At 42.3% G+C, this 16,040-nt stretch overlaps 1 protein-coding gene across 1 annotated transcript in view; it reads left to right on the top strand.

Moving 5' to 3' along the window:
• The window catches only part of Hephl1 (hephaestin like 1), a 76,511-nt gene that overhangs the window by 29,719 nt on the left and 30,752 nt on the right, over nt 1-16,040 (top strand). The window contains exons 3-8 of the mRNA XM_027410835.2: nt 6,393-6,605; nt 7,192-7,371; nt 9,519-9,773; nt 12,420-12,588; nt 14,037-14,176; nt 14,310-14,441. Of these exons, the coding sequence (XP_027266636.1) occupies nt 6,393-6,605; nt 7,192-7,371; nt 9,519-9,773; nt 12,420-12,588; nt 14,037-14,176; nt 14,310-14,441 (1,089 nt within the window). The remainder of the gene's footprint in view (nt 1-6,392; nt 6,606-7,191; nt 7,372-9,518; nt 9,774-12,419; nt 12,589-14,036; nt 14,177-14,309; nt 14,442-16,040) is intronic.

Here is a 16,040-nt window from a genome sequence, read left to right as displayed (position 1 = left end):
GGTATTCTTCCTCTTGCAAACAGGCACCAAGCATTTCTGTGGTGCTCTGGCCCCTCATTTCAGTGACAGCCACCAGAAATTCCCTGTCAGGACAAAGCTCACACAGTGAGTCAAAGAACTGTGATTCATACCCATAGGTGTTACATAATCAAAGCAAGAACAGGGATCCCAGTTGAAGCTTCGAGACAAGGCCCATGCCTATCAGGTTTTGTCACATCCGTGTCTGGCCATATGTAAATCCTATCTCACTCACAAGGCTTTGAATGAAGATACCACAAGGCAAGGCATAGACTCATTCTTTACTCAAAAGACATGTATCAAGCAGCCCTCGTGGTGGGCCCTGGTATAGATCCTGTGGGTACAACCATGAGTGACAATAAACCCTGGTCTGTGGCTCTTACAGTCTAACATGTAAGCTGTAAATAAATCAAGTGGTTACATGCATACCATATGTTCCATTTACACATGCATTTTAAAACTTGAGCAATGTTATGACTAAATAATAGGCAATGCTTTTTGAATGGTTACCATATGCCAGGCACAGTGTCAGGCTCTTTTGGGTGTTTTGTCAACAAGCCTCCATAACTTTATGTGGTAGTTATTTAATTCTCATCATTTTACAGTTTGAAAATTTTTTTTTAAAAGGAGATTTCCAGGTCATCTGGCTAAAATGTGGTAGAGAGAGGGTTTGCTTCTCGGCTGTCTAATTGCAGTGGCTTTGCTGCCCTCTCTCTCTGAATGCTTTAGATAACTGACCCAGTTCAAGGGTTCAGGGCTGTTGAGCCAGCCAGGGCTGTTTGTGGAGACCCACATCTGACCGCCATGTCTGCCATGAGAAAGGCTGAGGGATGACTAAGTGGGAACAGCGGCACTGGAATTGAGATTACAAAGATAACTCTTACCAGAGAGACAAAAGTTACAGGAAAGCCAGCTAGGAAATGACTGCAGAAGCACCCGTGACAGTGGCAGCCCGGGTGAGTGCTGTGATGAAGGGGGCGGAAGTGGGTGACCCTAAGCACCAGGGCTCTGTGTGCTTCGGGGAAGAGGATGGCTTGGCTTCAGACCTGTGACTTTGAAGGCTGCTAGTGCCTTTAGAGGAGGCTGACTAGAGGACAGGCGTGGCCACTGACAAATAACACACAACGCACCCTGGGAAAGGCTCTGTTTGAGAAAATTTACATCAGAAATGTCACATAGAACGGTCAGTACAAAGTGCAGACATGAAACTCCTGGTGTCTTAAAGCAGAGGTGACTGGTGTGTCCGGTGGATGGCATTGAGGGCTACTGTCCTGCCCAGGCGGCTGTGCTGGGCTCAGGCAAGTGGAGCCAGCGTTGTATTTTGAGGCGGTCTCATGATATGGCAGGTAGAGACTATAGAGACTATAGCTGACTGAAGGAGAAAGGCCAGGAAGTTGAGTCACTGCAGGAATTGCCTAAGGCTGGAGGGAGCCAACACCATCCAGTGTCACCTTGACAAGGTAACCCTGAGGGATTCTTTAAAATGACTCTGGGAATTAGGCAGTGGAGAATAGCTTTCTGGATCTTTTTCTTTACTTTATTCTTTTTTTTAATTAAATCATTCATCAAATGAAAAGTAATAAGTCACAGTGGTTTAACTCTGAGTAAAAACAGACTTGTCAAAATGCCCTTACCTTCTATTCAACAATGATGAAAAACTAATTTTAAAAAGCAAGGCTGCTTTTGCATCTGTTCTTGAAAATATTGAAAATGCAATTATTACATTGTTGAATAATGTCCAAATGACAGCCTCTTACATGGCTTTTTTCTAAGAACCCCCCAGTAGCAATTGGTAAGTTTCCTTTTACAGAAAAAGATATAATATAACTTATTTATATTCCCTAATATACACCAAGTCTATATCTAACAGTGTAACACAAATACAGCCTTATTCTTGACAGGATCTAACTAATCAAAGTTATTTCTTGCTTTTTTTTTTCATGGAAAATTTCTCTGGTTTATCAACAGATGTTTAGATATTTATGGCTTTTATCTTTAGTATTGTATGGTATATAATTAACTTCAACACTAATAAAAGTTGTTGAAAGTTGATACTGAAAAGAAATTTAGTTGAATAAATAAGTATAAAAGAGGTCCATAGACTCTACTCAATAATTTTGGTAGAAAGTCAGGCATATAAATTGACTCAAATCTGACTCACCCATGTGGGAAAAGTGTTTATCATCTAGTATATACTAGATCATGTTGCTCTGAAGAATAAATGTTGTCTGGATGAAGATGTAGTTCAGTGGTAGAGCACTTGCTTGGCATGCTTCAGGTCCTGGGTTCTGTCCTCAGGACCACTATTTTTGGCATCCAGTAGGCTTAACTACTGTTTTCTTCTGGCATCCTTCTCCAAACATCAAATTACATTTTTATGGTAAAATGGTTAAGAAAATGACACTAGAGTTAGAGCATGTCTCTTCTTAGACTTGCTGTCTTATTTGAATTTGACTTGTAATATGAATACCATTCATTAGTATGTGGTCTATATCCAGTTCCTGTTGGTGAATGAACAAATATGGATGCCTGGGAGGTGGTGATAGAACTGGAGCATGTTCTGCCCATCCCAATCTCTGCCCCAGTAGTTCTCCCTGCTCCTCAGAAGTAGGGGAAATCTACCTGGTCCTTCACGTCCCTTGAGTCTCACTTCCATTATCTGAGGATGATAACATGATCAGATTGGTCACTTGCCTTCTGCATCCATTGTCATGCTGTCTCAGGCAACGGACTTTCCTCAACTGAAAAATTCCATGCAGGAATCTTAGCTTTAAAATGTATCTCAGGGCAGCCCTACCTACCTTATCCATGGTGTGGTTGACCCTCCTAAGTCTCTGCTGGTATATTCTGATCCAAAATTACCTTCTTCACACTACTTTGCTTTATTTTCTAGCTATCCATGTATCCATAATACATACCCCGGTCTGTCACACAAGATGGTGATATCTTTGGAAGCCAGGAGAAATACCATGTAGATGGATGTTTCTGTCCTTCCTGGTCTGCAGCCCTTTAGTCCCAAATAAACACACAGAGGCTTATATTAATTATAAACTGTTTGGCCAATGGCTCGGGACTCTTATTGGCTAATTCTCTCTTAATTATTAACCCATTTCTATTAATCTGTGTATCTCTACACGATCTTGGCTTACCCATGATGCCTGGGTCTCTTGCTTCCTCAGCAGCTACATGGTGTCTCCTAGACTCCACTTACTCTATCCTTTCTCTATCCCTGTTTGGATTTTCCTCCTGGCTAAATCCTGCCTGTCCATTGGTCAAAATAGCTTTATTCATCAACCAATAAGAGAATAATGTCTTCATAGCATACAGAAAGACATTCCCCATCATCTCTTCTTTTCTGTCTAAATAAAAAAGGTTTAAACTTTAACATAGTAAAATTATATATAATGAAAATAGTAATCAAGCAAGAATTATAGTTACAATATTTAGTCCATTAGCATTTGGCAAAATTTAAAGAAAATGCTCTATCATCTATCCTATCTTTGTGAGTCTAAAGTTTTTTATGTAACTTATCTTTTATCATAACTAAGGAAAACCATAACAATGACTATCTGCCATAACTATCTGTCCCCAATACCATCAAAGACCCCAGAAGGATAATATATAAATTATAGAATTGACAGAGACATCTGGCTGCCTGGACAGTCACCCAAAGTTTCTCTAATGTTGGGGCATCCCTCATTAACCTATAGGCTCAGAATGCCTGGCAGACTTTTTAATGAAGCAGGAACCTTGAAGGACCATTCTGTCCCCTGGAAGTTCAGCAGTTACTTTTCTTTGTAATCTGCTTGTCCAGTTTGGACAGTGGCTTACTGTCAGCAGTTGAGGCAAGGGCAGTTCTTTGCCCAATAGGCCAGTTTTGCCACATTGAAGGCAAACTCCATAATGAGTTTCTTCAATGTACATCTTCATCTCTGATGTAATTAGTGTTGCCAGGAGCAGTTGTGTCTCATTGTCATGAAAACCCTAATAAACAATTTTAAATGCTATATTCTGTAGGTCTTTGAAAGATTTTGAAGAATACCTATCCATTTGAAACATATCTCTGTATATCCAGGAAACCTAAATAACATAACTCTAAGTTTTGAGTAATGTAGGTGACTATCTATAATCTATATTTAATTATATATTACATTTTTAAAAGATCTGCATAAACACAATGCCTAAACAAGACTAGAAATATACATATAATAAAATTGACCTTAAAGTTGTATCAATAAACCAAAATTCATACCAATGCAAAGTATTCATTTCTATATCATATCCTCTTTTTTTCTTTAGAAAGAGATTGACTGTGATCATTAACCATTTATAACCAACTCTGTTTAAATTACAACAAACATTTATCAACAATATTTGGGAATTTGGTCGTAGTTCTTTCCAAATGCTTCCTGCTGTTTGCGGGCACTGTCAATCCTCAGGGGATCCTGAGAAAACCCAGAACCCTGACCAAATCCCAGCTGTAGTGGTCTGTGAGGCTGCATGGTCTCAGCTGTTTTGGATGTTGGATCACCTGGGCCACTGCTTCAGGGGTTCTTGCTTGATCAAACCATATTAGTCTAGAATGAATCCACAGCTTTTCATTTTCTGTGGAAACTAAGCAGAGCCTCTTTTCCAAAATAACATGTCCTCAGACATAAATTTTGAGGTCAAGACATTTTAAAAAATATATGGCTTGGATTAATCCGGCAGCATTTATAATCAAATGTCTTTTAGCAGCTGTTGCTCCTTCCTCAGCAGCCAAACAACTCGAAGACAACACAGTAACATACAGTATCCAGACTCTGTGTATTTTCCATCTTTATGTGGCTTTTTTATTATCCTATTTCTTTTATTTTTGGTTTTTTTGAGATATGGCTTCTCTGTGTATCTTTGGCTGTCCTGGAACTCACTCTGTAGACCAGGCTGGCCTTGAAGTAACAGAGATCTGCCTGCCTCAGCTTCTGGAGTGCTGAGATTAAAGGAGTACACCATCACCAGCTGATCTCCAGACTGCTGGGATTAAAGGCTTTTGCCACCACTGCCCAGCTATTAAATTTCTTTTTTAAGGACTTTCTCTGTCTTTATTCTTTTCTCTCCCAGGTCTATGTATATTTTTAAACACACTGTGAACTGTTAAGAGATTTGGTTTATTTTTTCATCTGAATCACTCTTTACTGTATATCTCTTTTTCTGACCACATGAGTCTTTAATCTGCTAAGCATCATGGCTAGGACTAAAGTGGTGGCTGGCTCTGCCCCCATTCCTTGGCTTCGTGAGAGTCTAGATTCATGATGCAACTACTGGTAGAAGACATGTTTATTGCTACAACTGCAGTTTCTAGGGCCATGCCACCATCAAGAAGCATGCTCATAAACACCATTTAGATGTTTGGTAGCAGGGCCTCTTAAAAGAGCCCTGCAGTTTTTACAGCTAATGCTGAGTCAGGAAGCCTCTCTTTAAGGATAAGTGCCTCTGCTTGCCTTTAGCAAACAGAACTCACTGGAGAAAGTGCTGCTACCAAGAAGCCATGCTTGCCTCTATTATTTTGTTCAGAATCTTTTTTTAAAAGCTTTTGTCAGTTTTTATGTGGAAATTCTTGCCAAATGTTTGGATGCCACAAGTAGACAGAAGTTTCTGTCCCACCCCATCCTGCAGCTGTTCAGTCCCAAATAAACATAGAGAGGCTTATATTAATTATAAACTGTTCGGCTGATGGTTCAGGCTTCTTATTAGCTAGCTCTTTCTTAATTATTAACCCATTTCTATTAATCTGTGTACCTCTATTCCGTTTTTGTTTACCAGAGATGCCTGGGTCTCTTGCTTCCTCAGCAGCTACATGGCATCTCCTTGACTCTGCCTACTGTCTTTTTCTATCCCTGTTAGGATTTCCCACCTGGCTAAATCCTGCCTATCCATTGCCTAAACCAGCTTTATTCATCAACCAATAAGAGAAACATATATTCACAGCATACAGAAGGACATCCACCATCATTCCTAACCCCCCTTTCATCTTTCATGATGTCCACATGGAGGATGAATCTGTAATAAGTCCCAAAATGGTGCTCATTATTTCCTTTGCTGGTTGTCTGTCTCTTTGGGCTGGTACAGCAGGATTATCAGCATCTTTCTTAGGACGACTGTGTTGCTAGGAGAAGTAATCTATATGCATGTCCTCTCTGAGTTCTCCTGTCTTTGTGAGGGTAGATCTCAGCATTAGGGCTTTGCTAGTGAAAACCAGAGCACTAAGAACTCAGAAGCCTTCACCTCAAGTTCCATAGCAAATACATTTAAACTCACTTACATTTGATTTGAAAGTTCTGCAGCTTGAGATCTCTGGGTTTTAATGGTGTCTTTCCTTTACTTTTGGGTGAAAGGAGCCTTATACCCAGATGGGACATCTGGAAAGAATAAGGATGATGACATGGTCCCCCCTGGCCAAAACTATACCTACGTCTGGCCTGTGAGAGAAGAATATGCACCCGCCCCAGCAGATGCCAACTGCCTGACCTGGGTGTACCACTCGCACATTGATGCCCCTAAGGATATCTGCTCTGGGCTAATTGGACCCCTGCTGGTGTGTAAGCAAGGTAGGCAATCTCCTCACCTCCACAAGCTGCTTCCCAGAAAATGGGGTTTGGTGTGGAAACTGTGCATAAGATTCTGGTCTTGCTTCATCACCTTACTTGCTTCAAATAGGATGTTAGTCTTCCACTAATCTTTCTTTAGGCAACACAGAAGGTCATGCTGACACTGTAGCAGAGCAGACAATTCAGACACTCTTTACAAATCAAGGCAGAGTTCTGAAATTCATGTGTACTGTTTAGTAAAAATAAAGTTCCATAAAGCTGCATGTAAGAGAGTGAACAATGCAGCCAATGACCAGCGATACCTTCGGTTTCTTGGTTGATTCCACATGTGTCTCTACTGTCTATAGTAGCTCCTCAGGGAGTAGCCAAGCCTCTGAGTTCTCATTGGTCAAGATTTCTGCCTTGTGACTTTTCTACAGTTCTGTTGTTTCCACCAGAGCTGCCTTCCGCTTACATGTTGTAGGACGTAGGTTATTCTGATTTATCCCTGTCAAGCTTACTGAACACCACGGGCAGGAGAGACACCTCACCAGGGTTTGGTTGACCTCTAACTGCCTTTTCTTCCCTCTCTTGGTGTTCCTGAAAGGTGTATTGAACAGATACTCAGGGATGAGGACTGATGTGGACCGAGAGTTTGTTATCATGTTCACTCTTGTGGATGAGAACCAGAGCTGGTACTTGGATGAAAACATCAGGCATTTCTGCACTGACCCAAATTCTGTTGACAAGAGTGATGCTGTTTTCCAGAGGAGCAATAAGATGCATGGTGAGTGTGTGCCTTGACTCAGAAGCACAACAGGGCTTTCTACATGATGGGGTACTTCAGGGAAGCAAGACACTCGGAAACCCTGGACCTCATTCTGCAAGATATGTAGATTCAGAAGACAGTGGTTTAAAGGTGACATAACATACAATACACCTTGAATCCAACAATCTGAGACAGGACAAGGTCATGTACACAAACTACATTGAGTAGGACAGATGAGACATTGGAACAGAAAACAGAAGGGAAACATTATAATCAGGAAGGAACTGGGCACTGAGGTAAGCCCAGAGAATGGGTGGAGTTAGACTCCCAGAAGGGAGAATAAAGTCTCACCACATAACAATTCTGCTTATCCAGCAGCTATCTTCCAAGCCTTTGCCAAATTCTCACAACTATGCTGTGAGTTTAAACGCATACTTGTGAATGTATTGTTTCCTGGGCATTCTTTAAATTACCAAGATTTAGTGAGCACTTGCTATACACAAAAGCTTGTGTTCTCTTAATTGTAGAAATCATAAAAGGAAAAGAAGGAGCTGCAGCAGGTGATGCAGGCAGAGTCTGAGGTCAAGACCATCAGTGACAGACTGGCAAGGGGAAAATCTGTACAGAGAGCTGCCCGAGAGAGCCTGAGCGAGAAAGCCCACAGTCAGAGCATTTCCATTTGGCTGCCTCTGCTTCTAACACACAGCCAGGCGGGACCACCTGTCAGTACACACATCCTCTTTGTACAACATGCCCTCCATCTTCTCTCTGGTGATGTTTCACCAATCTTGTATGTAGTGGTACTTGGCAAATGTTTTAGGAGGGAAGGAAAGGGAGGAGAAGAAAAGGACAGGAAGAAAAAAAAATGAGAAAGAGGGATGTGAGCAGGACCTGAGTGGAAATCACTGCTGGGACCAGTTTTATCTCTAGTCTTCAGAACTCAGAGATGAGCCCCCAAACACTGCAGAAAACCAAAAGGTTCAAGGCTCAGCTACCCATGCAAAGCCCCTGCTATTCAGGACTTACTGTTTTGTAGTGCAATGGACCCCCAGATATGAATTGTGTAAACAAAACTAACTTATTTTTACAATAAAAAGCAGCCTGTGTGCAGAAGTAGGAGTTTGCATGCAGTTAATCCTAGGAAAGGAGACGTGCCAATTGTATACGAAAAAACTTGAAAAGAAACTGATCTATAAAAGTTGTTAAATCAATACAAGGTTTATTGATTAATTAACTCAAATTTACTAGGATGAGTGAGAATAGATGGTGCTGTCTGAGTCATTATCATGTTGGAACAATATTTTTTTTAATGTGTATGTATTTTGTCAGCATGTATGTCTGTCCCTGGTGCTGAGGAGGCCAGAGGAGGTATTAGATTCCCTGGAACTAAAGTGATGCACAGTTGTGCAAGTTGGGAGTCACATCAGGTTTTCTGTAAGAACATCAAGTGCTCCTAAATAATACTTTGATTTATTCTTTGAAATTTTCATACATGTATACAATGCATCTTGATCATATCTACCCTACTCTCTGCTCCAAGGACCTCTGTCACATTTCTGTCCCAACCTTGTATCTTCATTTTAAGTTTTATTTATTAATTTTAACCTACTCAGTCCAATTAATACCACCCATATGCTCCTGAGCATGCCATGGCCACCCACTGGGTCATGGGCAAGCTGTCAATGACCATACTCCCAACAAAAAATGACTTTCCCGCCCTCATCATCCATCAACTACCAGTTATACCTCAGACACTCCTGAATCCCTACCCTTATCTATTCTGGAATTGTTAACTGGCTTGATCTTGAACAGGTAACCACAGATGCTGTGACCTCATGAGGGCAACAGCTATACCACATCAAGAAGCCAGCACTTCATTGCACTCCTCCCATCCTGCCACTCTTAAGTTCTTTCCACCCCCTTTGTCACAGTGACCTCTTCAGGAGAGGGTTGGCAAAGATGTCCCATTTAGGTTTGAGCACTCAGTCACTTATTCTCAGCACTTAGAGTGGTGAGACTTTTGCAGATCGGAGACTGTTGCAGGAAAATGTTATAGCAATGGCCCACACTGATGGTTCAGTCTTGCTGCTGAGTATGTTGCCAAGGCTTCGGTGCTGCTCACATCTGCAGAGGAGTGTCTTCCACTGGTGTGTTTGTGTTTGCAGCCCTCAATGGATTCCTTTTCGGAAACTTCCCCGAGCCTGAGATGTGTGTTGGTGAATCTGTGTCCTGGCACCTGTTTGGGATGGGGAATGAGATAGACATCCATTCCATCTATTTTTATGGTAACACCTTCATCACCAGAGGGCACCGGGCAGATGTTGTCAACCTGTTCCCAGCCACCTTCCTCACAACGGAAATGATAGTGGAGAATCCAGGGAAATGGATGATAACTTGTCAAGTCAGTGACCATCTGCAAGGTAAGATGGGTGGAGACTGCGGAGAGGCTCGGGGTGTGGCAGTTCTACGGCATCACCTGCTCTTAAGTAGATTCCCATGTGCATTGCATCTACTTAGCTATTTAGCATCTGCAGAACACAGTGTGCATTTGTTTAACATCCTCTACAGATGATGTTCCCAAGAGTAATCTGAAACCTTAAAGAAACTTAGAAGCTAGTAGTTAGACATTTACAAAGTACACAGAGTGTGCAACATCAGTTCCCCACGAGTGTGCTACCTACTTACTCCTGTAGAGCAGTCTGTGGGGCTCCTGAGGTGTAAACGCCTAAGCTGAGCCTAGATGTGTGGAGAGGAAATGAATGGATGCAGGGAGGAAAGGCCACAGCAACTGAAAATGGGCATATTCTCTTCCAGTGACTGGAAGTAGAACAGTTCATGTCTGAAACTGGAAAAGTCCCTGTACAAATCAGGAGTCATCCCCACCCAATGCTTGAGTTTCCTTCTGATCATCGTCAAGTGCTTGTGACAGCTCAGCTCGGCTCTGAACTGCTCTGTCAAAACAGTCTTTATACTGAGAGGAAGCACAAGATTTAAAAAAAAAAATGAAGTTGGCTTATGAGCCTGCTGGATATCTTAGTCTTGGCTCTTTGAGACAACCCAAAATATATCTTCATGTGACGTGAGGCTTTGTGACAAGAGTGATCAGAGAGACTAGGAAGGCAGATGACCCCGCAGAAAGGGATTTAAAAGGCCAGGCTGAGAAGGTGGCAGGGTGTCTTTTCTAGGTGTGATATCCACACTCTCAGGCACTCTGGTGCTGTGCTGTGGTCAGTACAGGGCCTTGGGATGATAATACACACGCAGAACGTACCCCGTGGGGGAAGTCTGGCCACTGAACCAGCTGAGGAGCAGTAGCAGAGTTACACTGCACAAGGGATCTGTTCTCAGTTGGTGAAAACAGGAAGAGGAAACAGATGCCAGTGACACAGACCCAGAAGAATAATGTCTGGTGAAATGAGGATGCTACTACCACACACAGATGCTAATAGTTAGAGTTCTGACATTCTGGTGATGTTGATAACACTTTCTTGTCCCTGTTACCCTTCTGCAGCTGGTCCTGGTGTCAGTCAGCTGGGCTATTCCAACTAAACTCAGCCCAGTTAATATGTTCTGCACACTAGTATGGAAAGACCAGAAGGACAAGACAGGTTCCATTCTTTTAAAAATTCACTTTAGATCTATTTATTTTATTTTTATGTGTACGAGTGCTTGTCTGCATGTATGTCTATGTATCATGTGTGTATCTGGTGCCCACAGAGGTCAGAAGGAGTGGCCATATCCCCTGGAATGGGAGTTAAGGATGGCTATGAGCCACCACGTCGGAACTGGGAATTGAACCTGGGTCCTCTGCAAGAGCAGTTAGTGGGCTCACCTGCTGAACCTTCTCTCCAGTCCCCAGGTTCCTATTCTTTAAGTTGCACATATGCTTAAATTTGGGAAAAAAAAACCTTTCTCACGTACAAATTCCAAATTCACATTTAAACCAAGACAACAGCTATTTGAATCTCATATGGCAGCTTGGTCTAGCTAGTAGGTGTAGCCATAAATAGGTATTTATACATTGACCAATATAAAATACTTCTTGAATTTCCCATACCCTCAGAAAATACTATTATAAAACTATAAATTTATACAATTATGTTTTAAAAAATTTATTCATATTTATGTGAGTTTTGTCTGCATGTACGTATGTGAACCATGTAAGCAGTACTCATGGAGGCCATCCCTTGCAACTGGAGTCGTAGACAGTTGTGAGCCATCAGATGGGTGCTGAGAACAAAACCTGGGTCTGCTGCAAGAACCCCCAAGTGCTCTTAACCACGAACCATCTTTCCACTCCCTGTAATTTTGATTTTTTAAGCAAATGATCCCATCTAGAGATTATATCTATAGTTTGTGAAATAAAGCTCACTTTCCTACCCATTGATATTTTGCAGCCATGTTTCATGCGAGTGAGCACAGAGTGACTTTATCAATGTTGATGACTTCAGTGTCACAAGAAGACCACAGCTGGCTTCCCCAGTGTTCTACTGCTTAGCCCTTCTGCTTGCTTTCCTTTTGTTATAACAATTTACAGATTTGTCTTCTGAAACCCCTGGATTCAGAGTTCTTGGATCAGAATTGGATTTTTTTTTAAATCTTCAGATGCACACTGCTTAATTCCCTATCAGACATTGTTACATTGTTCTCATCCACCCACAGCATGTGAGCATGTCCACCTGCCTGACAACCCTGGGAATTATGACTATGAGATTGTGTCAGTCCTACCCGTGAAGAATAGTGTTGCATGATTACAATTAAGACAGAAACTTTTCCATTTGTTTACAGCAAGTGTTATTTCTTTACTGAACAACCCATTCTGTCCCCTGCCCATTTTCTATTGGGGATTTACTTTTTTCTTTACATTTAAGATGATTAACGTTTAATCTGTTAATATTTGTTGTATTTAAATGTATTAAAAACTCCCCCACAACATTTATCCTATCTTGTCAACTTTGTCGTCCAATTTTCTGTATAAAAGTTTTAAATACTGATGAAGTCAAATCTGTCCGTTTCTCCTGAGCATTTTATCCATTCCTTGGCCTGTGGGTTTCCTCCATCTGCAGCTGGTATGCTGGGTCAGTACAATGTGGGTAACTGCAGAAGTGGCGTTCCTCACCAGAAGATGCAGGGCCAGCAGAGGCATTACTTCATAGCAGCTGAGAAAGTCCTCTGGGATTATGGTCCTGAAGGCTATGATAAATTCACCGGATTTCCCCTGAATGCCTCTGGCAGGTGAGAATTCTACTGGTGCTGCTAACTCCTCTCCGGAGAGGTGTGCAGTAGGCTTTTCCCTGTGACCTCACTGGGTCTCCAATGGCACACATCATGATGCCATAGCTTGTAGAATCCTTATCTTTTTAATTAATTTACTTTTATTAAATGTTTTCATTTACTTTCCATGCCCATCACAGTTTCCTCTCCCTCCAATCCTCCTGTTCCTTCCCCCACCTCCTATCTACTGCCCCCATTCACTCCTCCTTTGTCTGTTCAGAAAGGGGCTGGGTGCTGAGAAACAGGAGAGCAATTATATTTGTGATTATTTATTAGATCAAAACTTTAGAAACATTCATTCACTCATTCAATCACTCACTCACTCATTTACTCACTCACTCACTGATTCCTTTGTCCATTCATAGTTCACTCTCATTCATTTACTAGGTTCATTCAGTTATCCATTCATCATCAGCTCACCTACTCACTCACTCATTCTTACACTCACTCACTCACTCATCCTCTCATTCACTCACTCACTCACTCATCCTCTCATTCATACACTCATTCACTCACTCATCCTCTCATTCACTCACTCACTCACTCACTCATCCTCTTACTCATCCTCTCACTCACTCATCCTCTCACTTATTCATTCATGCTCTCATTCATTCACTCATTCACTCACTCATTCTCTCATTCATCCACTCACTCACTCATCCTCTCACTCATCCACTCACTCATCCCCTCATTCATCCACTTACTCACTCATGCTCTCATTCACTCATTCATGCTCTCATTCATTCACTCATTCACTCACTCATTCTCTCATTCATACACTCACTCATGCTCTCATTCACTTACTCATGCTCTCATTCACTCACTCATTCACTCATTCTCTCATTCACTCACTCATGCTCTCATTCACTCTCATTCATTCCCTCATTCATTAACTCACTCACTCTCTCATTTCTTTATCAAACATTTTCTGAGAACCTCTTAAGGGCATAAGCAGTGGTCAGAGTCATTTGAAGCACTGCACTACAGACTAAAAGGCCTTTGCCCATGCGGAGCAGTATCAGAGAGGAATAAGATGATGACGGATGGAGATGAGATATTGATGTCTAATGGGATTTTTGTGTAAACTACACAACCTCTCCCATCCTTTTCCTCCCTGTCTAGTTAAATGCCACCTTTCCTTTGAAACCCAAGTCTAGTATTGTCTTTTAAGTGAAACATCCCCCTCCCTAGTCTCAAGTCACTGGGCTTCCAAAGGACATAGTATTTTTTTCAAGTTGATATAGGTATTTTGCCTATATATATGTTTGTGTACCATACGCAAGTCCAATGCCTATGGAGGCCAGAAAAGGGTGTCAGATCCCCTGAAACAGATGCAAAATGAGGTTCCATGATGAATGCATCTGGGAGATGAATCCGGATGTACTCTCATCTCCCACATCTTTCCACAGTGACTCTTCGGTGTATTTCACACAAGCTGAAAACAGAATAGGAGGGAAATATTGGAAGGCTCGGTACACGGAATATGTTGATGCCACTTTCAGTAGAAGAAAGATGCCCTCTGAGACTGAAGCCCATCTGGGAATTCTTGGTACAGGGGGACATGGCTCTGATGTTTTGAAGGGGGTGTGTTCACCTGGGAGCAGACATCCCTGCAGAAGCATGACTCTTCTGCTGTGATTTATTTCTGCCATCTGTTTCCATCCTTTTCTCTGGCTTCCCAGGTCCAGTTATCAAGGCAGAGGTGGGTGACACCCTGCTTGTGACCTTTGCCAACAAAGCTGACAAGGTCTACAGCATTTTACCTCATGGTGTGTTCTATGACAAGGCATCGGATGCAGCTCCGAATATAGATGGTAAGTCTCAACCCAGTTTATCAAGGAAAGGATGAGTGAGGAAAGTATAAAAATGAAACAGGGGTTCTGGGATGATGACTCAGCAGGTAGAGTGCTTACTGTTCAAGCATGAAGGCCTGAGTTTGGATCCCGAGTACCCATGCAAAAGCTGGGAGCAGTATGGAGCATGCCCATATCCCAACATTGGGGTGTGTGTAGGGGTGTGTGTGTGTGTGTGTGTGTGTGTGTGTGTGTGTGTGTGTGTGTGTGAAAAGCAGATCCCTGAAGCTCATTGGATGGCCAGTATAGAAGTCAGTGAGTTACTTGAGAGTGACTGAGGAAGATGTGCAAAGTTGACCTCTGACCTCCCAATGAATGTACCCACATTGCATCCATCCACCACATGAACAAGTATATCCACCATAAACACAAAGAGGAGACAGATTTGATTCAAGTTCCTAGTCCCTTCTTTCCCCAATTCCAATAGAGTGAATGATTCTTTAAAGTCTGGAATGTTGTTCTTGCCCATCAATTGAGGATACTAACAAGAACCTCACAGGGCTATGAAAGGGCTGAGAGCATTCAGGGCTTGTTTAAGCCCCCAGTCATGACCCAGAAAATGTTTTCTTTCCCCTCAGTGACAAAGAGACTGATTCCACAATCTCTTCCAGTTCTCCAGCATGGAGAGCATGTCTTCTGTGAGTTGCAGAAAATTCTGCTGGTGAGAGCTGAGGGCAAAAATCTGACCTCACCGTTTTGTTGACAAACATTTCACATGTGGTCTCTGTTGTATCCACCAACAGATACTTGTTGAAAGTCAGTATTGTAGACCAGCATCTACAGCATCTGTCCCTCAAAGAGCAGGGAGTACAGGCTCTCTGCACACATCAGGGACAGTGGGAACTATCCTTGCATTGCTGATACTGCTCACGGGAAACTCCAGGGTTTTTGGTATACATTCTATGTCTGCACTAGACATCGTGGCCACCAGGGATAACTCCTTGTGATGTAGAATGAAGCCAGGCCAGTGGGGACTAGGCTTTATGGTAATGGTGAAAGTCTGAAACACAACAGAGATGGGAGGCGCTCCCTCCCACCCACTCAATCTCCTGCAGTAGAAGCTGTGTTCATTGTACCCCCTGCCTGCCCTCCTCACCCCCCAATCCAAGATACTCAGAGGAGCTGGGGTGGGGTCAGCTCTCAAGAAACAAGGAGACAGTGAGAATGTATATATTTTCCACTTTTCTATTCAGAAAACTCACTGAACAACTTTTTGGAGAACAAAAGTCAGATGCAGAGTAAAGGTAGCTTTGCCCAAGTCAGAGGGACCAGTGTACCCTTGACCGAGTGAGAACTAAGTGCCTGGGATTTGGACTCTTAGTTTTCACCTAGGCTGCCTTTTTAGCACCTTTGACCCCACTTGCTCATGTGCTCTGGCTTTTGTTGATTGGTTTATTTGCTACATTTGCCTCCCAGATTCCAAGCTTGTTAAAGATAGGGTTGTTTTGATGATTTATTTTTAAATTCTTCTCTCTCTCTCTCTCTCTCTGTGTGTGTGTGTGTGTGTGTGTGTGTGTGTGTGTGTGTGTGTGTGTGTGTGTGTGTGCGTGCCCTACTGAG

The sequence above is a fragment of the Cricetulus griseus genome, chromosome 4 (assembly GCF_003668045.3).
Source record: "Cricetulus griseus strain 17A/GY chromosome 4, alternate assembly CriGri-PICRH-1.0, whole genome shotgun sequence".
NCBI lineage: Eukaryota > Metazoa > Chordata > Mammalia > Rodentia > Cricetidae > Cricetulus > Cricetulus griseus.
The sequence above is the reverse complement of the archived record's forward strand: the minus strand, read 5'-3'. Positions and strand labels throughout refer to the sequence as shown.